The 26,261-nt window shown below is 44.9% G+C and overlaps 1 protein-coding gene across 1 annotated transcript in view; it reads left to right on the top strand.

The window, feature by feature from the left end:
* Positions 1-26,261, top strand: part of dync1h1 (dynein, cytoplasmic 1, heavy chain 1) — a 42,565-nt gene that overhangs the window by 15,335 nt on the left and 969 nt on the right. The window contains exons 29-75 of the mRNA XM_080849950.1: positions 198-438; positions 681-864; positions 1,165-1,377; positions 1,858-2,096; positions 2,485-2,641; positions 2,942-3,169; positions 4,459-4,689; positions 4,970-5,110; positions 5,379-5,612; positions 5,789-5,995; positions 6,107-6,228; positions 6,511-6,676; positions 6,807-6,970; positions 7,346-7,475; positions 7,822-7,955; positions 8,609-8,723; positions 8,883-9,044; positions 9,506-9,720; positions 9,979-10,183; positions 10,361-10,534; positions 10,847-10,966; positions 11,156-11,276; positions 11,998-12,193; positions 13,381-13,498; positions 14,034-14,249; positions 14,534-14,746; positions 15,399-15,526; positions 15,770-15,923; positions 16,789-16,935; positions 17,102-17,252; positions 17,512-17,765; positions 18,027-18,161; positions 18,334-18,428; positions 18,532-18,706; positions 19,382-19,457; positions 19,729-19,889; positions 20,208-20,319; positions 20,571-20,631; positions 20,977-21,100; positions 21,353-21,466; positions 21,880-22,050; positions 22,411-22,628; positions 22,971-23,074; positions 24,380-24,588; positions 24,972-25,125; positions 25,255-25,397; positions 25,795-25,963. Of these exons, the coding sequence (XP_080706076.1) occupies positions 198-438; positions 681-864; positions 1,165-1,377; positions 1,858-2,096; positions 2,485-2,641; positions 2,942-3,169; positions 4,459-4,689; positions 4,970-5,110; positions 5,379-5,612; positions 5,789-5,995; positions 6,107-6,228; positions 6,511-6,676; positions 6,807-6,970; positions 7,346-7,475; positions 7,822-7,955; positions 8,609-8,723; positions 8,883-9,044; positions 9,506-9,720; positions 9,979-10,183; positions 10,361-10,534; positions 10,847-10,966; positions 11,156-11,276; positions 11,998-12,193; positions 13,381-13,498; positions 14,034-14,249; positions 14,534-14,746; positions 15,399-15,526; positions 15,770-15,923; positions 16,789-16,935; positions 17,102-17,252; positions 17,512-17,765; positions 18,027-18,161; positions 18,334-18,428; positions 18,532-18,706; positions 19,382-19,457; positions 19,729-19,889; positions 20,208-20,319; positions 20,571-20,631; positions 20,977-21,100; positions 21,353-21,466; positions 21,880-22,050; positions 22,411-22,628; positions 22,971-23,074; positions 24,380-24,588; positions 24,972-25,125; positions 25,255-25,397; positions 25,795-25,963 (7,701 nt within the window). The remainder of the gene's footprint in view (positions 1-197; positions 439-680; positions 865-1,164; positions 1,378-1,857; positions 2,097-2,484; positions 2,642-2,941; positions 3,170-4,458; positions 4,690-4,969; positions 5,111-5,378; positions 5,613-5,788; positions 5,996-6,106; positions 6,229-6,510; positions 6,677-6,806; positions 6,971-7,345; positions 7,476-7,821; positions 7,956-8,608; positions 8,724-8,882; positions 9,045-9,505; positions 9,721-9,978; positions 10,184-10,360; positions 10,535-10,846; positions 10,967-11,155; positions 11,277-11,997; positions 12,194-13,380; positions 13,499-14,033; positions 14,250-14,533; positions 14,747-15,398; positions 15,527-15,769; positions 15,924-16,788; positions 16,936-17,101; positions 17,253-17,511; positions 17,766-18,026; positions 18,162-18,333; positions 18,429-18,531; positions 18,707-19,381; positions 19,458-19,728; positions 19,890-20,207; positions 20,320-20,570; positions 20,632-20,976; positions 21,101-21,352; positions 21,467-21,879; positions 22,051-22,410; positions 22,629-22,970; positions 23,075-24,379; positions 24,589-24,971; positions 25,126-25,254; positions 25,398-25,794; positions 25,964-26,261) is intronic.

Here is a 26,261-nt window from a genome sequence, read left to right as displayed (position 1 = left end):
AGCATATCGAAATTACACTTGTTTTAGGTTATGAACATTCATGAGCAGAAATATTAGTTTAATTTCACACAATATTCGCAGTAACAATTTGACTCAGTATATTTGCGCAGCAAAGTTGAAGCAGGAGAAGGTGAAATGGAATAAAGGGTTGTATTTGATATATTGGTTTCTAATATTGATATAATTTGTCTTCTCAGGTGTCCCCGTAATGACAGAGCTGTTAAATAAACAGGTTAAGGTGAGCCCAGATATGGCAATCTTCATCACCATGAACCCTGGCTATGCCGGGCGCTCCAATCTGCCTGATAACTTGAAGAAGCTGTTCAGGAGCTTGGCCATGACCAAGCCTGATCGCCAGCTCATCGCCCAGGTCATGTTGTACTCTCAAGGCTTCCGTACAGCTGAGGTCCTGGCCAAGAAGATTGTACCATTCTTTAAGTACGTGCCACATCCGCACAACTTCTAGTGCTTCTTTGTTTGCTTGTTGCGTGGTGGTTAATTCTGATTAACTGCTTAGTCACATTTTTGGTTTGATTGTTTGACTTTGCATGAAACAAGCATAAAACTAGGGAAAATATGAACTTATGTAAAACTAATGTAATTTCGCAGGGCTAGAGCAAATCATAGCTATATCATTATTGTTCAATACATTGATTGATTGATTGTGTGTGTGTTCACAGGCTGTGTGATGAGCAGCTGTCCTCTCAGTCTCATTATGACTTTGGCCTGCGAGCCCTGAAGAGTGTGCTGATCAGCGCCGGTAACGTGAAGCGCGAGCGCATTCAGAGAATCAAACGGGAGAAGGGTGAGCGCGGCGAAGTTGTGGATGAGAACGAGATCGCAGAGAACCTTCCAGAACAAGAGGTCAGAACAATGATTTTTATCTATATTGCATCAATATTTATAATAGTGTTTTGAGTTAAAAAATATACATTTCTTGCCTAGAAATGTCAAGGGTCTGATCTTTGCTAAAGTATAGAGAATTCAGATCTGGCCTTTAACTGATGTGGATGGTGTTGGCCTTAGGGTTACACTGTAGGAGTTTTCTTAATGTAAACTAAGAATCTATATTAAATAAAATAAAATGATGTTCCTCTCCCATTACCACCGGAGTAAACCAGCAAGAATAAGAAAGTCCTAATGGTGCTCCTCCTCCTTCCCCAGATTCTTATCCAGAGTGTGTGTGAGACCATGGTGCCCAAGCTGGTGGCTGAGGACATCCCTCTGCTCTTCAGCCTTCTCTCTGATGTGTTCCCCGGCATCGCATACATGCGTGGTGAGATGACCGCGCTCCGTGAGGAGCTGAAGAAGGTCTGCTCCGAGATGTACCTCACCTACGGAGATGGAGACGACGTGGGGAGCATGTGGGTGGAGAAGGTAAGGAACGCTACGGAAGGAACGGGTTAGGGGGACGTGATGTGGAGGTGGAGGGCAGGAGTGCAGCACTAGGTTGCAAAAGTTGAACGCAAGTTCCATCTTTGCCTTGTTCGATACAATAGATTGTCCTGAAAGGATTTTTTTTCAAGAGTGACCAGCGGATAATACACTATCCCGCTTATGGGTACTTGCCAAAACGAAAAGGGAATTATGTGATTTATATGTGAATCAGAAGCACAAAACTCGTCAATGGCAGCTGTCATTAATTAATTGTCAGGCGTCATTATCGGACATCTGAACGATGAGTGATGGCCCATTCAATTTAGTGGAACTCTCAGCATTCTGAGGAGCTATATAATAACATGATGGACTTCTCAGATGTTGACACATTTTCTACATCTCTGGCTTCTACCCATCTGTTTATCAATCCGATAACCCACCCACCAACTGACTTGCCCACCTCTTATTGCGTTCTTCCAGGTTCTCCAACTTTACCAGATCACCCAGATCAACCATGGGCTGATGATGGTGGGACCATCGGGCAGTGGGAAGACCATGGCCTGGAGGGTTCTGCTCAAGGCCCTGGAACGCCTTGAGGGCGTGGAGGGGGTGGCGCACATCATCGACCCGAAAGCCATCAGCAAAGACCACCTGTACGGAACCCTTGACCCCAACACTCGCGAGTGGACCGACGGGTTGTTCACGCACGTGCTTAGGAAGTGAGTGCTTTTGTTCAAGATCACAGCTCTTAAGAATAGGGAGGATGGGCAGATAAGTTTAGGATCTCAGAATATGGTGTGTTTGACTGTGGTTGGTCACCCACTTCTTGTGTTCTGCTTTGTTGAATATATTCAGTGCATATATTCAGTAATATAAATATATATATAGATTATGCGTCGCAAAATAACTACCTTGATAATGCAGTTGATTAACATACTGTAGATTGCATACACTTCAAACCAAGTGATGTGAAAAAAAATGTACAGGAGGGAAACTCTGCAAACTCTGTTGAATATTCAGTCACTTATTACACTTTCGTTGCCTACTGTGTCTGCGCTCCAATATGCAAGGTTGTGCCCAAAGAGCTAACTGATGTTTATCGATCAGGATCATTGATAACGTGCGTGGAGAACTTCAGAAGAGGCAGTGGATTATCTTTGATGGTGATGTAGACCCTGAGTGGGTTGAGAACTTGAACTCAGTGCTGGATGACAACAAGCTTCTGACTCTGCCCAATGGAGAACGTCTCAGCTTGCCTCCAAACGTAAGGAAACTGACAGTCGCAGCACTTACATTCACTTACTGTACATCAGTTTGGTTGTAAACCTTAATCATACTGAAAAGGGTAATAACTTCACACATTTTAGGATGTCAATTTTAAACCACTAAATTTTATAAAATCATATTGTTTTAATTACAGAATCATAATCTCCATTAATTGCATTACTGACATTTAGGGGATTTTGATCGAAGAATGCTGTTAACGGTCTGTTGTTGCCAATTGCCTTATGCATTTATTGTCTGTATTTAACACCCCCCCCCCCCCCCCCCCTTTCCTGTACAGGTGCGCATCATGTTTGAGGTACAGGACCTGAAGTATGCCACCCTGGCCACTGTGTCTCGGTGTGGTATGGTGTGGTTCAGTGAGGATGTGCTCAGCACAGACATGATCTTCTTCAACTTCCTGGACCGCCTGCGCAGCATCCCATTGGATGAGGGCGAGGACGAGGCCCTGCGTAAGCACAAGAGTACTGAGGATGAGGGCGATGAAGCCGCCTCCCCCATGCTGCAGGTACATCTACACTTACGGCTACCCAGCATCTTAACACCAGGGTCCCCTTGAGTCTCGCACACGTGGGCCAGGTCCTTCTCTTCTTTTTGGTTCCCTTTCACCTGGGGGAGAGAGATGGTCGTAGTCTACATACCTTTTTCCCTTTCCTTTTTGTAGTTGTGAGATTTCAAACATTGAACAGACCAGTCTTCCAAACATGTTAAGAGGCTTGCCATCTTGATCACTAATGATCTTTTATCATACAACTATCTGAAACTTAGAATTGAAGAACATAAAATAAATCTTCAAAATGTCTAAACTAGGGCCGGGACTCGATTAAAAAAATGTATCTAATTAATTAAAGGCTTTGTAATTAATTAATCGAAATTAATCACATTTTAATCGCAAATAAATATTTCACCTGAGAACTATGAGAAGTAATTTTTTTCACATGGATTTTTAGTATACCATTGAATAATGACTGAATACATAAGCTTAAGCAACACAAATATTGTTTATTTTTGTTCAAGTCCAACAGACCAATGCAATTTTTGCCATTAAGTGTAGCAATACCATATTTAGAAATGTAGTACATTTCAGAAATCCAGGTAGCCTATAGATAGGTAGACCTTCTGTTAACTATAATGCTTTGGGTTTTTTAAGTAAAACACAATACTTTCAAATACATTCAGAACATTGGAAACCCTGACTGTTAGAAAACATCTCTGGTTGTACCCGGAGTCAGGCTTAACGTCCACGCTAGCTGCTATATGTTTTGCATTGAGGTGATACTCGATGTGCTGCGGTGATATGCGAATTCCTTGTTGCATAGCTTGCACTGAACCATGTTCTTATCGACGCCTCCATCCGTTCGTTTTTTGTAACAAAATGTCCCATTCACTGGGCCAACCAACGCGGTCTCATCAGCTTCTTTGTTCATGTTCACTGTGCCACTGTGGTTTGTTGTTCAACTCATAGACATATATATGTAGTTAGTATGTCTAAGGTTCAACTTGTTTGAACCGAATTCATGCGCGTTAGTTGGTGCGCCAGTATAATCGGTCCGTCTGAAACTCCTCCAGTAAGAAACGTTCCACGGTGCAAAAATAGATACGATAAAAATGCGTACATTTTTTTTAACGCGTTAATTAAGATTAATTAATTTCACAAAAATTAACGCGTTAAAGTCCCGGCCCTAGTCTAAACTTAAAACGTGTAGCTTGAGAGTGCCAAAAATGCGATGTCAGATTTGCCACAGAAGCACTGAAGTCAAATGCTATGAAACTTACCATGCTAAACCCCCCCCTCAGATCCAGAGAGACTCAGCAGCTGTGCTACAGCCCTACTTCACCTCCACGGGGCTGGTCATCAAGGCGCTGGAGCACGCCTCCAAGCTGGAGCACATCATGGACTTCACCCGCATGCGCTGCATGGGCTCCCTCTTCTCCATGCTGCACCAGGCCTGCCGCAACGTGGCGCAGTACAACAACAACCACCCTGACTTCCCCATGCCAGTCGACCAGCTCGAGAGATACATGCAGGTCAGTGTCCCCGCCACCGTGTGCAAATGATGCGGCAGAGTGACTTTGATTTATCAACACAGAATTGCATTTGGCAAAGCAATTAGAATTCTCAGAGAGGGTATCGTCAAAAAAAATTCAGTAATGCAGTAAATGGGATTGCACCTTGAAGTGGAAGCCTTTCATAAAGTGGTTATTCACTTGTGATTTTGAGTGGAATATTCATTGATCAATATTCATGTTCATACAAGCACCCTTAATTCCTTCTAAACCTAAACTTTTCTTTTGCTTGTCCCTGCAGAGATATCTGATCTACGCTGTGCTCTGGTCCTTCTCTGGAGATGGTAGACTGAAGATTAGGGCGGAGCTCGGAGAGTACATCCGCCGCATCACCACTGTGCCCCTCCCATCAGCTCCCAATGTGCCAATCATCGACTACGAGGTGGGTGGTTCTTCCTGTGCAAAAATGGCCAGCGAGTTGGTGTAATGGTTCAGTCAGTGACCTAGTATGTAAGGCAAAGGCAGCCAGTGGCATGCAATATATAAATAATGTAGAAATAAACATATTCTAAATATAAATGATACGATATTCATCATCTATGCAAATATTAAATAAGAACAATAACATCAGACATGTTTTGTTTCCATTGTTAATATGAAAGGTTGTTATTGATATTCCTTTCTGACCCTTTTCTCTTGCCGTCCTCCAGGTTTCCATCAGTGGCGAGTGGCAGTCCTGGCAGGGTAAGGTGCCCCAGATTGAGGTGGAGACTCATAAGGTGGCCTCCCCAGACGTGGTGGTGCCCACCCTGGACACGGTGCGCCACGAGGCCCTGCTCTACACCTGGCTGGCCGAGCACAAGCCCCTGGTGCTGTGTGGACCTCCGGGCTCCGGTAAAACCATGACCCTGTTCAGCGCCCTCAGAGCCCTGCCTGACATGGAGGTGTGTACCGACCTGACTTTCCTCTCATAGTAACGTTATTCAAGCCATTGTATAAGCTTAAAATCACTGAACAAGGCCAAAATGTGGCAGTGTTCTTCATCACTTTGTTTTTCTTTCCCTACTTGAGTTTATATGATGATAGAAGGACTTCATTTCTCCCAACCTCCCTATTTCAGGTTGTGGGTCTGAACTTCTCCAGCGCCACCACCCCAGAGCTGCTGCTCAAGACATTCGATCACTACTGTGAGTACCGCCGCACGCCCAACGGGGTTGTACTGTCCCCTGTGCAGCTGGGCAAGTGGCTGGTGCTGTTCTGTGACGAGATCAACTTGCCGGACATGGACAAGTACGGCACACAGAGAGTCATCTCCTTCATCAGACAGGTGTGTTTTTCGTGTGTTTAGATATTAAAACATGTCGAATACCATTACCAAAATCTCAAGATTGGTCAGTAAACCCTTGCTCACCGTGGTGTGTCGTGGTGTGTGTTGTAGATGGTGGAGCACGGAGGCTTCTACCGCACCTCGGATCAGACCTGGGTGAAGCTGGAGAGGATCCAGTTTGTGGGCGCCTGCAACCCCCCCACCGACCCTGGCAGAAAGCCCCTCACTCACAGGTGAGCTGATGTTTCCAGCTGCTCCTCAACACCCTCCATATCGTTTCCCCACAATAGATTCATATTATTTCAGCAAGAGTTCAGCCAGGCATTCACACGAATATCATGCTTTTTGTTTTTGTCATTTAAAGACTTAATTTTTACATGAAATACCTACTAACACACCCACAACCCCACCCAGGCTAGTGTTGAGCTGTATGGTCTTTGAAATACCCCAGCCCTGCTTTTATTTGCCATTTATCTGTCGTGATTCCGCTCACCTGCTCTCTCTCCCAAACACAGGTTCCTGAGGCATGTTCCTGTGGTGTATGTGGACTACCCTGGACCGGCCTCCCTCACCCAGATCTACGGCACCTTCAACCGGGCCATGCTGCGCCTCATCCCCTCGTTGCGCACCTACGCAGAACCCCTCACCGCTGCCATGGTGGAGTTCTACACCATGTCACAGGTATGTTCTACAGCACAGCAGGGCTCTGAGCCTGTGGAGACCACCGCATGTCTAGTCTGTAAATACTCACTAGCCTCTCCTGCCCAGTACGTGACTGATGTGTCTCTTGCCCTCTCACCAACTCCTCCAGGAGCGCTTCACCCAGGATACCCAGCCTCACTACATCTACTCCCCCCGAGAGATGACCCGCTGGGTGAGGGGCATCTTCGAGGCTCTGCGGCCCCTGGAGACGCTCCCCGTGGAGGGACTTATCCGCATCTGGGCCCACGAGGCCCTGCGTCTCTTCCAGGACAGGTGGGGTGAAACGCCGTTATGGAGACGACGTGCATAGAGGCAGCATGGGGGGATTCTCAGTTGTGTTTTCCTTCATTGCTACTAGGATGGTGACTTTGAGAGCTTCTCTTAATGTCTTTTTGGTTGAGGCATGGCCATTGTCTCTGTGTCAGTAGTAGGAAGAGACTATAAACTACTTAATTGATTTTGATATTTATTTTTTTACGGTAGGTTTCATATCCATTTGCACCGACAGGAGTTTAAGCAGAAACTCATGTGTTTAGCTTATCTGTCTAAATTAGCCAAAGAGAAGGGGGGGAAACAATCAGTGGAATGGGTTCTATTAAAGCTGCGACTAGCCTGAAATGGTTTTGACAACTGTCCTCTCTTGTCCAGGTTGGTGGAGGATGAAGAGAGACGCTGGACAGATGAAAACATTGATATTGTCGGCCTCAAGCACTTCCCCAACATCGACCGTGAAAAGGGACTCCTCAGGCCCATCCTCTACAGCAACTGGCTCTCTAAGGTAAGACTGTCACTGAGCTCCTTTTTTTTCACACCCATGTCGCACCTATTTTGGCGGAAAAAACAACATTTTAACACCAAGTGTTATAGTGGTAGGTCACTGGAATTGTGTGAGAGTGTTAACATCCTGTCAGATATTATCCACAACCCCATTCCCTGCCTGTGTGATCATAGCCTTGAACAGTCCTTGAACCCACTTTCAGTATGTGCTGAAAATAAACTGCTCTGCCACTGTAGTAGATTTCTAATCTTGACCTCAGGGAAAGACTGGGTGGATATCAGTTCAGAGGATACAGGTTGTCTGTAACGCTGCTCTAACACCTGGCCCACACCCTCTCTCTCCCCAGGACTATATGCCAGTTGAGCAGGAGGAGCTGAGGGACTATGTGAAGGCCCGCCTGAAGGTGTTCTACGAGGAGGAGCTGGACGTTCCCCTGGTGCTCTTCAACGAGGTCCTGGATCACGTCCTGAGAATTGACCGGTAAAGGCAATCATTAACTACTTCACCCGCTTCATTTGTCCTGCACGTACCATGGTTGATAGTCTCCAGGCCTCTCCGGCCTCCTTCAGCAGTCAACGGCTTTAATGTACATCCTTTTAAAGGACTAATTGTGGATTCAAGCCTGTTAAATTTGCTCTAAGCAATGCTCTTGCCGAATACAAATGTGTTGTCTTTTTAAAAATCCAGATAAAAAAGGCTTTAGGGACTCCCGCAGGCTCTGTGGTCATCAACTGAAACTTTCACCTTCAGGAAGGAAACTTTGAGAGAGGAAGATATGCATGCCGGCTATTCTGCATATGCTCGTTGAAGGAAGATAAATTGCTACGAAATGCTTAATTTTGCATTGTCTCAATTCAGAAACCGAATATTTTAGCCATGGCTCATCTAAGGTTGCAGGCCATATAAATTGTTGCACACCAGGTCAAAAATTCAGTTGCAGCAGCTTTTTTGCTGCTCACATGCCATGTCTGTACCTGTACCGTTTTTTTGCGCCCTGACATCGATGTCCTTAAGCTGTAGCTACATCCTCCAATGAGGCTATTTCTCAGGGTTATTGTAATTATTCTCCATCATAGCTGTTCAAATGAGACCAACTGGGCTCTGTGTGAACATGTCCTCCCCTGTGTTTCTAGAATCTTCCGCCAGCCTCAGGGCCATCTGCTGCTCATTGGGGTCAGCGGTGCTGGCAAGACCACTCTGTCCCGCTTCGTGGCCTGGATGAACGGCCTCAGTGTCTATCAGATCAAGGTTGGTACAGAACACAGATAAGACGTGACTTTCTTGGCATCCTAACACTTGTTTTTGACATTTTTTTCCCTTTCTATTGAATGGATGTATTGTATCTCATGAGCACAGTAAAATAGGATGATTGTAGATCATGATTGTAGATACATCACCTCTCCACAGGTTCACAGGAAGTACACAGGTGAGGACTTCGACGAGGACCTGCGTACGGTTCTGCGTCGCTCCGGCTGCAAGAATGAGAAGATCGCCTTCATCATGGACGAGTCCAACGTGCTGGACTCTGGCTTCCTGGAGCGCATGAACACCCTGCTGGCCAACGGAGAGGTAAACCAGCTTCTCCTATTCATCCATTGTAGTGGATGTGTTGTTTGCAATTCATTTGTAGTCTATAATCTGTGCACTGTTCTTCTCTTGTATAATGTAACAATATGGGTCCTAATGACTTCATTATCAAAAATGCTTGTGGCCTTGAATAAATACTAGTGTTGTCAGTTGAACACGTTATTAACGGCGTAAACGCAAACCCATTTTAACGCCTTATTTTTTTCGCGCGATTAACGCGCTTTAATATTTAAATTGTTTGACAGCACTAATAAATACTAAAGGATTAAGTAATCCGTACTTTGAATCTGTACTTTGTTAAGAATTATTTGAAAGGGGGAAAATGTAGTGGTTGTTGTGGATATTGTCGTGCATGGATATATTGAAGTGCATGGCTATATTTCAGTATTCTGTATGAGTGTGTGTTAATCCTGAGCCTCTTGTGTGTTCCCCTGCTCCTGTAGGTGCCAGGTCTGTTTGAGGGAGACGAGTACGCCACGCTGATGACCCAGTGCAAAGAGGGAGCCCAGAAGGAGGGTCTGATGCTGGACACCCACGAGGAGCTCTACAAGTGGTTCACCAGCCAGGTCATCAGGAACCTGCACGTGGTCTTCACCATGAACCCCTCCTCCGAGGGACTCAAGGACCGGGCTGCCACCTCCCCTGCCCTCTTCAACAGGTGAGCAGGCTCATGTTCAAAGCGCCTCGGGAATGAGAATAGTACCCCTGTACAAACTGCAAAGCTGTTTCTTTTTGCTCTGTGACACTGAAATGACTCTGCTTTAGTAAACAGAGTAGATTTATTGGCTGATTTATTTACCTTGTTAACATGAGGAGTTATTCGAAGCTGCTGTTGGCAGTTGTCTGCTCTGCCAAGTCTACTGAAAAGAATGCTTCATTTATGTGCATGACCCATGGCTATCAACCCCTTCCACAGGTGTGTGCTGAACTGGTTTGGAGATTGGTCAACTGATGCCCTCTACCAGGTTGGTAAAGAGTTCACCAGCAAGTTGGACCTGGAGAAGCCCAACTACAAAGTGCCCGACTACATGCCCGTCGTTTACGACAGGCTTCCCCAGCCACCCACTCACAGGGAGGCCATCGTCAACGGCTGTGTGTTCGTCCACCAGACCCTGCACCAGGTTAGACTCCACATCATCTACCTTTCATGCCTGTTTAAAACACTAGCATCAGGTGGCGTCATTATTTCTTTGGTTTCTACCATTGAAAAGTTGTAGGATTTGGCTGATGTTGCTTTCGCAAGGAAAAACATAAGTCTCGTGCTCTGTTGCTGAATTCTCTGTCCATTTCCCCCTCAGGCTAACAACCGCTTGGCGAAGCGTGGTGGGCGCACCATGGCCATCACCCCACGTCACTATCTGGACTTCATCAACCACTACGCCAACCTGTTCAACGAGAAACGCAGCGAACTAGAGGAGCAGCAGATGCATTTGAATGTCGGTCTGCGCAAGATCAAGGAGACTGTGGACCAGGTAAGTGATGTTTGCCGAAGCACCTCCCGGTTGATCCCGGTTGACTTCTACTAAGACTGTAGCTGCTCAGGAGGAACTGTATCATTGCTTCTATTTAGGATTAAGAGGAACTTTGTCTGACATAGTGGGGAAATATGGTGCCAATGCTTCATCCTGTCCATTTTGGTATGAAGAGTCAAAAGAGTAAAGTAAAAAAAAAAATGCAGTGTGAATTACAGAAAGCCTTTAACAAAGCCATCATCCTGTCTGGCAGTCCACCTCTTGTCTGTCCATCTGTCACAAGATTATAACCACATTGTGGTGTTTTGCCAGGTGGAGGAGCTCCGTAGGGATCTGAGGGTCAAGAGTCTGGAGCTGGAGGCCAAGAACTCGGCTGCCAACGACAAGCTGAAGAAGATGGTGAAGGACCAGCAGGAGGCTGAGAAGAAGAAGGCAAGGAGACCCGACAGTGGCTTTATTTTATTCTGCTTTATTGCTTTTTTTTTTCTCTCCCCTGAAGCATGTGTTTCATGCTGGAATGGTTCATGCTAGTATTTGTGTGTGGTGTTAATGTGACTAAGTAAACTGTAGACTTTGAAATAGATCATACTAAATGGGTCCATTCTTTTTTTACAAAAAAAGGTTATGAGCCAGGAGATCCAGGAATCAATTTACAAACAGCAGGAAGGCATCAAAGAGAAGCAGCTGGATGTCAAACAAGACTTGGACCAGGTGGAGCCTGCTGTCATTGAAGCTCAGAATGGTATGAAAAGACTTTGCTTTCACCCTTTATTCATCTTGGTCCTAGGTCTTATTCACTGTATATTTCCCTAACCACTTCTGTAGACATGATGTGTGTAGACTTTTATCTGTTGACTGTGTGAAAGTGATGTTTGAAGCGGTGGTGGCCTAGTTCAGAGTGCTGCTAAAACTCCTACTCCTGAATAACCCTTTGTCATATCGCAAGTAAGTAGATATTTAGTCATTGGGACCATGTCTCAGAATGTTGGAGCAGTTTTCTCCTTTTCTCCTCTCTTGCTCAGAGCCTAGTTTTCCTCTTGGGGGTCTTTTGGGGTTTCTTGTTCTTCGTCTGCTCTGTGTCAAGTCCCAATTGGAGCTTCAAATCCTGGCAGAAGATCTCAGAATGTATTCAAAGCTCAGAGCCATGTTTAAAGATCTGCCAGAAAAGCTCCAATTGCGACAAAGTTTGTCTGTGTGTCTGTGTGTCTGTGTGTCTGTGTGTCTGTGTGTCTGTGTGTCTGTGTGTCTGTGTGTCTGTGTGTCTGTGTGTCTGTGCGCGTGTCTGTTTGTGTGTGTTATGTTTGAGCGTGTATGAATACATATGCATGTTTGGTCAAACTGATGTCCTGGTGTCACGCGTAACTGCAATTCTTTTCTCCCTTCCTCCTCTCCTCTCCTCTCCTCTCCTCTCCTCTCTTTCCTGCACTGCTCCACGGCGCCCTCTTGTGGCCCTCCACCCTTAGCCGTTAAATCTATTAAGAAGCAGCACCTGGTGGAGGTGCGGTCCATGGCCAACCCGCCCGGGGCGGTGAAGATGGCTCTCGAGTCCATCTGCCTGCTCCTGGGCGAGACCACCACCGACTGGAAGCAGATCCGTGGGATCATTATGCGGGAGAACTTCATCCCCACCATTGTTAACTTTTCTGCCGATGAGATCAGGTGACTGGAGTGCGCGGAGCGGGGCTTAGGTTGCAGTGTGGCACTGTCAGAGGGCAGGGGTGGGCATCAGCCAAAACCAACAACTACATGTGAATACAGGGGTAATAGGTTTTGTCTTGAAGTCCTCTGAGACCGTGAATAGGATAAATGAGTGTGGATTGGCGTAGTGTTTAGTTTTTGGTAGGCTGTTTTTCACGGTCACGAGCGACCTCACCCTTCTCAGTGCCAGACAGCTGCCAGGCTCCCTCCGCCCTACCCACCCCATCTGCATGTTTTTAAAACCAGCATCCCCTTCTCTCTCTCTCTCCCTCTGTCTCTCTCTCTCTACTCCAACTGTCATCTCTCTCCCTGCTTCTCTCCATCTCTCTCTGTCTCTCCTTCCCTCCCACCCCTGTCTTCCTCCCCATCCTCAGTGGTCAGCTCTATAAAGAAGCAGCACCTTGTCGAAGTGCGTTCCATGGCCAACCCTCCCCCCGCGGTAAAGCTGGCCTTAGAGTCTATCTGTCTCCTGCTGGGAGAGGAGACTAATGACTGGAAAAAGATCAGACAAGTTATTATCCGAGACAATTTCATCACCAGCATAGTCAACTTTGTCTCTGAGGACATGAGGTATTGTCTCGCCCCCCGTAAAAACCATGTATCCCCTTGTGTTTTTGTCTCTGTCTTCTGTCTGTGGGCACAATCCTGGTACAACACACTTGGCCTGCTGAAGTAATATGCACATGGGGTAATGGTCACACTGGGTGGTTTGTTTTTGAATGACAATCCTACAATCCTAATTTGATTAATTACTCAGTTAATTAGCTACACATACAGAATAGGCTCTTTGAAGCACACAGTCTTGCCTAATGAAATGATTAAGAAGTAATTCGATATGCGATAATAATAAAAAATAAGGAGAGATATGTACTCTAAATTTAAAAGGTCCTGATTTTTTTGAAAAAGTCTCTTTTAATCCTACCTTAAGATTCCATCCTGCTGTCCCCCTGAATTTACACCATCTTTCTTTCCACTGTCACCTATACCAATCCATACCCTCTGTGTTTCCTAACATTCATCATTCATTTATTCACTCATTCATTAATTTATTCATTCATTTATTAATACCATCCACTGTCTCTTGCGCTCTGAGCTAACACCCACCTCTTGTTTTATACCATCTCTGGATGACCGTCATGGGGTAACAGTGACTCCATCCGTGAAAAGATGAAGAAGAACTACCTCTCCAACCCATCCTACAACTACGAGCAGGTTAACAGGGCCTCGCTGGCCTGTGGCCCCATGGTCAAGTGGGCCATTGCTCAGGTAGGCTCTCCATTCATCTGCAGGGGTGTGGGTCTTGTGTCCTATTAACGTTAACTGTAAATCTACAACACAAGGATGTGTATGAGTTTGGCTGGGAGCCAGTGCTACTGCCTTGCCGTAATTGCCCTGTGGCGTCACAAGGACAAGGACTGAAATACTGTAATCAGCCTCAGATTTGGAAGTATAGAGGATATATTTCAGTAGCATCCTCTGATGAAAGCACTGTCAGTAAGGGCCTTCATTTCTCTTTGGGACAGCTGAACTATGACAACATGCTGAAGAATATTGTCTTGTATATTGTTGTTATTATGCTGTAAATCTTTAGTTATTTGTATTAATCTATTATTAAGTTGTAAATCTATGACATGGATGTGTGAATGAAGTTTGAGATTCTATTGCTGTCACTGAACCCACAAGTACTCACAGAGGTTTCCTGTTGCAATTAAATACTGAACATGGTCTTTCAGCTGAAACCATTGAAGTGTATCACTTCTAACTGTGTACTAACTATAGTGCTTGTTCTCATCTGTGACAGCTCAACTATGCTGACATGCTGAAGAGGGTGGAGCCCCTGAGGAACGAACTGCAGAAGCTGGAAGACGACGCCACCGACAACAGGTCCAAGGGCGAGGAGATGGAACAGATGATCCGTGACCTGGAGTCCAGCATCACCCGCTACAAGGAGGAGTACGCCATCCTCATCTCAGAGGCCCAGGCCATCAAGTCCGACCTGGCATCTGTGGAGGCCAAGGTAAGGGATTCTGAAGGCTGCTTGTTCCAGAATGTTCTATACCCAGTTTTGACTTTGACTCTTGGTTTGATAACTAAAACACCAAATAATGACACCTAAACTCTGATGTTGGTATAAGATTGGGAAAAGAGAAATACAAATAGATCACCTGATCATACCCTTAAGGTTGATCCTGGCCAACAGCATAGCAAAAGTGATATGTACTTAGTTATTCATATATTGATATTGTGTAGACTCACTCAGTCAATCCCTTTTGACTCAAATCTTCCTTACCTACCATTCAGGTGAACCGCAGCACAGCCTTGCTTAAGAGCTTGTCTTCTGAGAGGGACCGTTGGGAGAAGACCAGCGAGACCTTCAAGAATCAGATGGCCACCATCGCCGGAGACTGCCTCCTGTCCTCCGCCTTCATCGCCTACGCCGGCTACTTTGACCAACAGATGAGGCAGAACCTCTTCACCACCTGGTCACACCACCTGCAGCAGGCCAACATTCTGGTATGTCTGTGATCACTTGCCTCGGGTCATTCTAGATCAGGGCCTGTATCCTCAAACATTTGATCATGCCACTAAGAGTACTCCTAAGAGCTAGTTTATTTGTACAGTAAAACAGTACATTACAATTCCATTTAGGCACTGTGTGTTTCGGTTAGTTGGTGACTTATAAGCTCTATAATTATTTCTTTACGGTTCGAGGCGTTATGTTTTTACAAATTCTGCATCTACATTCAAAAACATTATAACGTAAAATGACTGGAAGTTGGTCTTGGCGAATTAGGAGTTCTCTCAACTAATCTTAGTTCTAGACTTAGCAAAAAAAAAAAAGTCTAAATGTCCTTAGCGCTAAAAGTAGCAACTAACAGTAATTCACAGTTAGGACTGAAATGCCCATTATTTTAAAAGGTTTCTCCTGAACCATTTCTGAGTCACTTTCAGCCTTAAAATGGTTTGTGAATACAGGCCCAGGCAGACATTACGTAATTCGTCATGAAGTACTAAACTTAGTAACTCAGTAGTCCAACTTAGTTCTATAAGTGTCTTATGATATTGTAAATTGTCCTCCGTAAATACTCTCATGGTGATAATGAAGACCATAAAACCCTCCTCTAGCACCTGACTGAACTGCTCTCTGATCTCTTCTCCTCATCAGTTCCGCACAGACATCGCCAGGACTGAGTATCTGTCCAATGCGGATGAGCGGCTGCGCTGGCAGGCCAACTCCCTACCTGCTGATGACCTGTGCACTGAGAACGCCATCATGCTCAAGAGGTTCAACAGGTGAGCATACACCCGAGGACGAGACCAGGTGTGATGACTGAAGCCGTTTGGTATTATTCAGGTGTTGCCACAAAACATGGCATTTTGTTTGAAGAGATACAAGCGTCATACTTTAACAAAACTGATGATGCTATGTTTGTGCCATGCACTTGCAAAAATATGAAATGTTTATGCTGAGATTCCTTATCTTGAACCTCACCGAAGATTTTAGTTGTTTAACTAATTGTGTTTCTATCTGTCCAGGTACCCATTGATTATTGACCCATCTGGCCAGGCCACAGAGTTCATCATGAATGAGTACAAGGACCGCAAGATCACCAGGACCAGCTTCCTGGATGATGCCTTCAGGAAGAACCTGGAGAGCGCCCTGAGATTCGGAAATCCTCTGCTTGTGCAGGTGCTCTATGCCGCCCTCCCAAGAGCCCCGTTGTGTGTGTGTGTGTGTGTGTGTGTGTGTGTGTGTGTGTTTAAGAGTAGTGCTGTCAAACGATTACAATATTTAATCGCGATTAATCGCATTTTTGTCATAGTTAACTCAAAATGAATCGCAAATTTGTATCTATTCTAATGTTCCTTCAATATTTTTTTTCTATCATTTTTATTTTAATGCTCTAATCAACATGGAAAAGTGGATTGGCTTGCTTTATGCAATGTTTCATTTTATTGAAAAACAACATTGCCAAACAGAGCGGTACAAAATAAAATGATAAAGTTCACATTTCAGATAAACAAGGACTCGGCCTATAGTGCAGTTAAACCATGGCTTAATATTTTTTTCAAGTTTGCTGTGAACATAGAAGTCAGGCCTCTTATTTCAAAAACAATGAACCGTAACAGTTAGGTTACCAATAAAAGGTAAGCCTACTACTTCTGTGCTTTCAGCCAGCGGCCTGTTGACATTTTCAGACAACAGTGAAGCTCGCTTTTTCAATCATCCATTTCGCTGTATCGCGCTAACCATTCACTCAAACATAACGTTAGCAAGGCCAAAAAGAACGTTAATCTTAAAAAAAATAAAAAACGTTGTTTTCTTTTTTTACAACGCGTTAATCGCGCGCAAAAAAAAATGATGCCTTTAAAATGGGTTTGCGTTAATGCCGTTTATAACGCGTTGAACTGACTATTTTAGAGTAAATGTTTTAAACCTGCAGCAATGCAACATTTAAGCAAATGAGAACATGTGTATATATAATACAAAATTAATGTTATTTTGATTAACAGTGCTTTTAAAATAATGGATTGTTGATTGTTTTCTTCTACAGGACGTGGAGAGCTATGACCCCATCCTCAACCCAGTGCTAAACAGAGAAGTGCGCAGGACCGGAGGCAGAGTGCTCATCACCCTGGGAGACCAGGACATTGATCTGTCCCCGTCCTTCGTCATCTTCCTCTCCACTCGTGACCCCACGGTCAGTGTCCCCTCCACAAGCACAGACACAGAAATACCTGGGCTTTTTCCTCATTATTTTTTATTTAAAAAATTGTCATGACCTTGTATTATTTATTAACATTAATCAGTGCTGATATACCAGTAGACCCGTCATGACTCCCATCCTCTGTATTTTTGTTTTTCAGGTTGAGTTCCCACCGGACCTGTGCTCTCGTGTGACCTTTGTGAACTTCACGGTGACTCGCAGCAGCTTGCAGAGCCAGTGCCTCAACGAGGTGCTGAAGGCCGAGAGGCCTGACGTGGACGAGAAACGCTCAGACCTTCTCAAACTGCAGGGTGAGCCATGGTTAAAGCTCTCTCTCTCTCTCTCTCTCTCTCTCTCTCTCTCTCTCTCTCTCTCTCTCTCTCTCTCTCTCTCTCTCTCTCTCTCTCTCTCTCGTGGTAGATATAAACAAAGTTTTTACAGCACTCTTACAAAATCATACAGTCATGATATGCACATATTCACTGCTACTCTTGATCCCACTCATGTATTAGTAGACATTCATAGTCATAATCATATTCAACATCAATTAAATAAGTACTGCCCCACTAGGTGAGTTCCAGTTGCGTCTGCGTCAACTGGAGAAGTCCCTCCTGCAGGCCCTGAATGAGGTCAAGGGTCGTATCCTGGACGATGACACCATCATCACCACACTGGAGAACCTGAAGAAGGAGGCAGCGGAGGTGACTAGGAAGGTAGAGGAGACGGACATCGTCATGCAGGAGGTGGAGACGGTGTCTCAGCAGTACCTGTCCTTGTCTTCAGCCTGCAGCAGCATCTACTTCACCATGGAGGCACTCAACCAGGTGAGAACTCTTTTCTCTGGACCTGAACTGCAGTGACGTTTGTTTTTCTGCAACACTCACAGAACTCAAAGCATTTTGAGATTTCAAAATGTAAACTGAAGATCATCTTTTAAGGCTGGGAGGATTCATATCTTTTGACAACTAAAACTACACAGTGTACTTTTAAAGTTCCAGATTTTAAAAGCTGTGACAACTGAATGTTTTAAGCACTAGTTGTTTATCTGAATTTGTGTGCGTGTGTGTTTTTTTGCCTCTCGTCAGATCCACTTCCTGTACCAGTATTCCCTTCACTTGTTCCTGGACATCTACCACACAGTCCTCTATGAGAACGCCAACCTGAAGGGCATCAGTGACCACAGCCAGCGCCTCCACGTCATCACCAAAGACCTGTTCCAGGTACGTCATCCCCCCCCAACAGAGAGGCTGTACACGTAATCTACTGGAAACTGACATAGAAAGTTTTACAGTGTCTGGGAGGGTCTCATAACATGAAAATGTTTCTCTTAATAAAAGGCTTTTTTTCTCCCCGCCCACCCTTAACAAGGCTGTATTTTGTTTGTCTTAACAGATTGCATTTAACCGTGTGGCAAGAGGCATGCTTCACCATGACCATATCACTTTTGCCATGCTGTTGGCCAGGATCAACCTGAAGGGCATGCCCAGGTGATCTATTATCCACACATCTACGATACCTACCACATTGAGACTGAATTTGAGAACATATGCTTTATGAATGAATGTATGTATGTGATCTTCCTTTGTGCAGTGAGCCAGCCTTTGACGTTGAGTTCCAGCACTTCCTGCGTGGGAAGGAGATTGTGCTGAATGGCACATCCATCCCCAAGGTGAAGGGTCTGACCACGGAGCAGAGCGAGGCCATGGTGCGACTCAACCATATGCCTGCCTTCAATGACCTGATCACCAAAGTGCAGGCCGACGAGGTGAGAGGATGTTAACTTAAACATCTTACATAAAGGCTATACACCTCCCTTCTTTTATCTGCCATCCCATTATCCTCGATTATCCTTCGATTATCTACTAGCCAGAATTCTCTGAAAGGAGCCATCTTGGAGCCTGGGTAGATTAGGGATATATAAGTCATCAGATTTTCCCTCCCGCTCAAGAGGTTGTGCTAGTTATCAGAGAGAAAACGGAGCATGGTGCTCACTATCTGCATTTGATTTCACAATAAAATACTTTTACCATTGGTTCAGAAAATCATTCTAACGTAAAATACACATAGAGTTCTTCATTGCAGTAACATGGCAGAGATAGTCTGCAAGACGTACACAAAAAGACAGTTGGAGAGTGTGTTGAATATTCAGCGGTGTCACTACCATTTGTACTATTTCCTGGTCTTTGTTTCAGAAGTGAATCTATGCCCTTTGGTAATAATCTTACATGCAAGTTTCATATGTTTCCTGGCACGGTTGCTTTGATATGTGATCGACATATTGATACCGTTAATATACAATATTCAATACATATTGACCATACAAACACACACACACACACATACACACACACACACACACACTTTTTACCACATCCTGTACTGTAGACTTGTGATCTTTAGTGGAGTAGATTTGAGAGAAGCTCTTTGTTTTTCCTTGCAGCAATTCTTCATGTGGGTTGAGAGCAACTCCCCAGAGCTGTCTGTGCCCTACCTGTGGGCTGAGGAGAAGGCATCCAGTAAGTCCTTAAAGCCCCTGTCATACTCGAACAAATGTACACACTGCAAAGCCTTCAAAGTGTCATAGCCTCAGTCTGTAATAGGCTACCTTATCTGAAAAAAAAAAACTAAAAACAAGGTCTTTACACTTGGAGGTGAAAAATGTAAACAATAACCAATGAAATGTAATCTCATCTCATCTCCCCTCCCTGTCCTGAATCTGTAATAGTAAAATTGCCTGTGTGAATGGTCATCTGGCCGGCCACTTACATGCTTGTGTTCCTTCCTCAGCTCCTATTGGCCAGGCAGTGCACCAGCTGCTGTTGATCCAGGCCTTCAGGCCTGACCGTATGCTGGCCATGTCCCACATCTTCGTCTCCAAGGTCCTGGGAGAGACCTTCATGGCCATCATTGAGCAGCCCCTCGACCTGGCCAACATTGTGGACAGTGAGGTGACTAGCAGCTCACTTTTTAATTACTGTAATAAAACATTTTAAAATAGAAATGTATCGTTTCCCACTCAACCACAGTTTGACATACTAAAACCATTAAATCAGTCTGTAAATGTAACCGTACTGCTTCCTCTGAAAATAAATGTTTCATTCTGAGACTTTAAAAAACAAACCTATGAAGCTTTTTGGCTTGGTTTATGTTCTGTTATGTGGTTGGCACATAAGAACTTGGGATAGGATTAGGAGTGAGGATTATTTTAGTGATTACTTCATGGGTTTGGTTTAACCCTGCTGATGAGGCTGAATTGGTGTTTTCAGGTGAAACCTGGAACCCCTGTGCTGATGTGCTCTGTGCCCGGGTACGACGCAAGCGGCCTGGTGAGAGATTTGGCTGCTGAGCAGAACAAACACATCACCTCCATCTCCATTGGTAAGACTACGCAGGGCGTCTGAGGAACCTCTGGTTTGCCAAAGATCAGATTCAAGTTCAGTATCTGATTGCACTGAACTTTGACTCTGTACAGTAAGGCCACAGTGCGTTTAAATTTGACTCCGTACAGTTAGGCCACAGGATGTCCATGTGTTTGCTTCAGCGTTTACTTTTTTGTTTCTTGGGTTGCAGTTGAACTGTAAAAACAGAGGCTTGGATGAACTTTAAATTAACTAATCTCTGCTTCACAGGTTCTGCTGAGGGCTTCAACAAAGCTGACCGTGATATCAACACTGCTGTAAAGTCTGGCAGGTCAGTGTCAGTGTGAATGTTTCTGCTGTCTTTTCTTTGAGTGAAGTTAAATCCAATTAAGCCGTTCTATAGCTCTCTGGAAAACACTCCCTTAATACGTGTATACAGTTCTTTAAATTGCACTGGAGGTATTTGGACAATGGCACAATTCAAATTTTTCCATTTGACTCTGTGCTATAACTTTTTCCTCCGCATGCCAGCTGGATGAGCAGTATAGGAATTCTAGTTCTTCACAGATGATGTCCCTGCCCAGATGCCTCTGGACTGCAGCATTACCTCTGCCCTACCCAGTTCAGTACAGTACTAGTCACGTATGGTTAACCCCCTGCATTTTCTCCTGTGCAGGTGGGTGATGCTGGAGAATGTGCACCTGGCCCCTGCCTGGCTCATGCAACTGGAGAAGAAGCTCCACTCCATGCAGCCACACGCCTGCTTCCGCCTCTTCCTCACCATGGAGATCAACCCCAAGGTCAGTCAAAATGAATAATTATTTTTTTATTTAAGCATTCCTTTATTAATTTAAATTATTCATTTTTTTATGTATTTATGAAATGTGCCATTTCTTAATTTGTTTGGACAAAAGACTAATAATAATAGCTACTTGCTGTAATTTTCTGTATTTTCAGTTACCATAAGAAAATCATTAGATGCCAGATCCAGACTTAACCGTAGACATTGTCATCAAACTGTTTAATTTGAGTCCCGCCCTGGTCTCCCTCAGGTCCCAGTGAACCTGCTGCGTGCCGGTCGCATCTTTGTGTTCGAGCCGCCTCCAGGCGTCAAGGCCAACATGCTGAGGACCTTCTCCAACATCCCAGTGGCTCGCATGTGCAAGGTGGGTTCAGCACCTCCATGTCATTTTGATGTTTGTTCTTTCACAAGTGGGCTTAGAAGACAATGGTGGACAAATCTGCAGAGGTTAGATCTGAGGTCTGAAAGAGTTTCTTTTGAAGGCCTGTAACTTTCCAACCAGTGTGCAAAAAAAATGAGTTCGTAAGTGCACATTACCCGAGACTTTTCTGTTTTGTCTGCTACCATAGTTACAGAGCATTGCCTTGATTGATCAACTTTGATCTCTGTGCTGCTAAGAGCAGTCTGATCATTTTGGCCATCTGCCCTGTCCTTTTGTTGCATAGCAATGTAATCATATGCATCATAAGCATGCAAGGTAATTGCCTAGCTCGAACGACCTCAAATGTTCTGCTCATCATACCAAGTTGCTTGCTAACTGCCACGTTTGCCTTGCAGGCTCCAAACGAGCGTGCCCGCCTCTACTTCCTGCTGGCCTGGTTCCATGCCGTCATCCAGGAGCGCCTGCGCTACGCCCCCCTGGGCTGGTCCAAGAAGTACGAGTTCGGAGAGTCGGACCTGCGCTCTGCCTGTGACACCATTGACACCTGGCTGGACGACACCGCTAAGGTGGGCTATCATGGTCTTTGACATGAGCACTTTTGAATGACTTCAAAGAGGCCTATGTGAAGTTGCATGGATGTTGCATGCATCAGGAAAAATAACAACCCCAGTAGAACATTTGTTACAGTATTTGACCCACACCAGGTATGCCCAGTAACACAATTTGGTGTTCATTGAGAAATGTTAGCACATGCTAAATATGAACAATTGCGGTGCATGTTGAACAAATGAAATGCACTTTTCAGAGTGAGTGTAGTGATTTTACATGGATTTTGTTGTTGTTGTGATGTCATTTACACAGTTTGTGTGTGTACCGAATAATGACCGTTGTTGTTTTGATCTCTCTCCCTTCCTGTCCTCATCCAGGGTCGTCAGAACATCTCTCCAGAAAAGATCCCGTGGGCGGCCCTGAAGACGCTGATGGCTCAATCCATCTATGGCGGGCGCATTGATAACGAGTTCGACCAGCGGCTGCTCAACACCTTCCTGGACCGCCTCTTCACCACCCGCAGCTTCGACAGCGAGTTCAAGCTGGCTTTCAAGGTGGACGGACACAAGGACATCAAGATGCCTGATGGCATCAGGTTAGTGCCGGGTTTCCTCTTACTGCTGAGCAGAGAAGAGCAGAAAAGTTAAGCAATGAACCAGAGGACATGAAATCACATTTCACGTGTTCTGTTTCTAGTTTACCTTTGACATGTAAAGCATAATACTGTTGACTATACAAGCATCAGAAACTAGAAAAATGCCAGTGTCACAATGTTTAGAATAAGAAAGTCATTGCTTAATAAATTCCACCATGCTCTCCTTCCTTCTAGAATACATGCCCACTTTTAAATTGTAGACATTCAGGAACTTTGTGTCCTGTTAGAAATTTCTGTGACACGGTTTGAAATGTGTGATTGATCCTGCTGTGTGCTTTTTAGGCGTGAGGAGTTCATGAACTGGGTGGAGATGCTTCCAGACACCCAGACACCATCTTGGCTGGGGTTGCCTAGCAACGCAGAGAGGGTCCTGCTCACCACACAGGGTATGGCCACCAGCTCCTGTCACTCACCATGGCGATGCCGTAACAACGGGCTATGAAAGAGGGTCTCCTTCCTCATAGCCCATTTGACTGACACCTGGGCTCTTTGTCAATGCTTCTCCACATGTATCTACGTACTGCTCTAACAGTGTTTCTCTAAGTTGATGTGTTCACAGGCTGACATCATGGCAAATGTTAACTCATACAGCGCATAAACAAATATGAATAACTTTGCTCTGCTTTTGACAGAGCATTCTGTCCAGTGTGTATGGTACTCACTGACTCTCACTGCTCTCCGTGTTTTTTAATATGCATGCCTAAATCTGTTTACTACTCCAGGACAGGTGTTTAGCTAATAAACGAGAGGTGGCAGTAGAACTAAAAGTAGAATTCCCTACACTAACTCTTAGATTTCATTTGAGATTATGTAGTTTTTATGGAATTGGATGAATTTCAAAAAGTAATTCTGCAAAACAACTATAACGTCGGATAATTTAGAAATTAGAATACCCTTTTAAAATGCTGGTTACACGGCTAGGTAACATGTGGAATTTTTTTCATTTTTAGTTTTAACCAATTGTGAAGATCAACTACTTTAGCCTTTTTGTAGTGTGTGTGAGCTAGTGATGGGTACACATTGGAGAGGGTGCTCTGCCAGGGGCAGGGGTGGGGGTTGAGTCCTCACCCTCTGGCAGCTGTATTTCGCATCAGTCGTGTCGGCTACCAGCAGCTGCTTACGCACTCCCCTAACCTTTGGTTAATTTTTGGTTTTCATGAGTTTCATGCTTTTGCTCACAGCGCTCCATGTTTGTGCTTTAAACTTTTAAAGTTGCTATCCCATAAACATGCATGGAACCATTATAGTTCACTACCTTACTATCAATGTTTTGTTCTTATAAGTATAAGAATTTTAACAGTTTATGAGTTACTTTCTCCTTCTCCCTTATAATTTTTTGTAAGTACGTTTTGTTATATTTATTTAATCCCTTTTATGTGAGTTAACATGTCAAAGGCGAATGCAGCGCTGCAGTTTGTCATCCATTATTAATTTGGTCTCCCTCCCCCCCCCTCCCCCCATCCCAACTCTCCTGTACTATCAATGGCCTCGGTCCTTCCTCCTGCATCCTTCCTTTCCTCTCCCTCCTCCTCCTCCTCCTCCTTTGCTCCCCACAACTTCCTTCTCCCTCTCAAATTCTTCCTCCTCCCTCGTTCTTTCTTCTCTTCCTCTCGCTGTCCGTCTTCCTCCTCCTCCTCCTCCTCTCACTCTCCCCCCTCCACTCCCCTGCCTGCGGTGGCCGTGCTGCTCAGGCACTGACATGATGGGTAAGATGCTGAAAATGCAGATGCTGGAGGACGAGGACGACCTGGCCTACGAGACGGAGAAGAAGGAGCGCACCAGCAGTTCCTCGGACGCCCAGCCCGCCTGGATGCGCATACTGCGGACCACCGCCTCTAACTGGCTGCAGCTCATCCCTGAGTCAGTCAACCACCTCAAACGCACCGTTGAGAACATCAAGGTAATGCAGGGCATAAACAGTATGTGTGCCTGGGGCCTTGCTGTAAGCCTGCAGCGGATTGGGGCAGGCCTGAAATGGTATTACAAGACAAAAGAAAAATGGGTCTTCTCCATTTCTCTCTTAACAAGCAGAATACAAAACATTGGGTATTCCTCATAGATTATTGAGTCTGTGTACATGATGGATGTTTTTTTTTTCTGCAACATGGTTATAGGAGTCCAAATCACATTACATTCGCTGGAACTTATAATCCTCCTTCTTGAAAAACTTTATTGACCTTTATTTGCTCCACATTTTATGAGCTAGACCAAACAACTACATCCCAGCAAGAGATATGCAAATTTCTGTTCAAATCCATTTGTTGCTTGTTTCCTAAAATGTAGGATCCGTTGTTCCGGTTCTTCGAGCGCGAGGTTAAGATGGGAGTGCGCATGCTGCAGGAGGTGCGTACGGACCTGACTGATGTGGTGCAGGTGTGTGAGGGCAAGAAGAAGCAGACCAACGACCTCCGCACCCTCATCAACGACCTGGTCAAAGGTCACTATTTTACAATCATTCATAAATAGATAATGTTCATATGTATTTACAAGGATAGCTAGAGCTTATTTTGAATTGTGAAATGTATTTTAAATTGTGTGTGTGTGTGTGTGTGTGTTCTACCTGCAGGTATTCTACCACGCAGCTGGTGTCGCTACACAGTGCCAGCCTCCATGACTGTGATCCAGTGGGTGGCGGACTTTAGCGAGCGCATCAAGCAGCTGCAGCAGATCTCGCAGGCCGCCGCCACTGGGGGCGCCAAAGAGCTGAAGGTCAGCGCACACACGCACGTCACCACAGACTCAAAACTGCAGACCACAAAAACAATTGCATTTTGGAATGTTACGGAAATTTGGCATTTAGGACCGGCATGTTTCTATTTGTAATCAATTTATTTAAATGTGAGGTCATATGTTAAGCTCTTACTGGTGGTACTTAAGGATCGCTACACAAATGCCCAGCACAGTCCACCCACCTCACCCACCTAAAGAAAAGGCAGGACTAAACACTAAGGGACCGCACAGAACATTCTAGAACTTCGGCAGCCTGTAATGGCTCAGCTCACAACAAAAAAAGATATTGTTATCTGCAGTGACATTGTAGTACATGGCCTTCTAATAAGCTAAAACGGTTCAGTCTCACTAAAAGTTGATTTTCTTTCTTTCCCAGAACATCCACGTGTGTCTGGGCAACCTGTTTGTGCCCGAGGCCTACATCACGGCCACCCGTCAGTATGTGGCCCAGGTCAACATGTGGTCCCTGGAGGAGCTGTGCCTGGAGGTTAACGTGACTTCCGGCCAGGGGGCGCAGCTGGACGCCTGCAGCTTCGGCATCAAAGGTGAGGGGGTCAGAGAAGTCCCAGTGCACAGGGGGACTTGTATTAAAAGAAGTCGCAACACTTGTGTGGCACTTCTTAGAGGCTCCTTTCTAGATATGAGAAAGCAACTGTATATAGAAATAGCGCCATAGATTGCTCAGTCAATTCTATTATGAATGTCTAATATGAATGATTACCCCCTGTAAACAATATTCAATATAATGTAATTCAGTCACATCAAAGTGGTGTGGAAGTCAGAATTCACTTTCTATGCACGGTCCTATTTTTGTGTCTGGGCATTTGTTATGTTATGTACATA

This window comes from Sprattus sprattus (assembly GCF_963457725.1).
Source record: "Sprattus sprattus genome assembly, chromosome: 13".
Lineage (NCBI taxonomy): Eukaryota > Metazoa > Chordata > Actinopteri > Clupeiformes > Clupeidae > Sprattus > Sprattus sprattus.
This window is presented reverse-complemented; position numbering and strand designations above follow the sequence as displayed.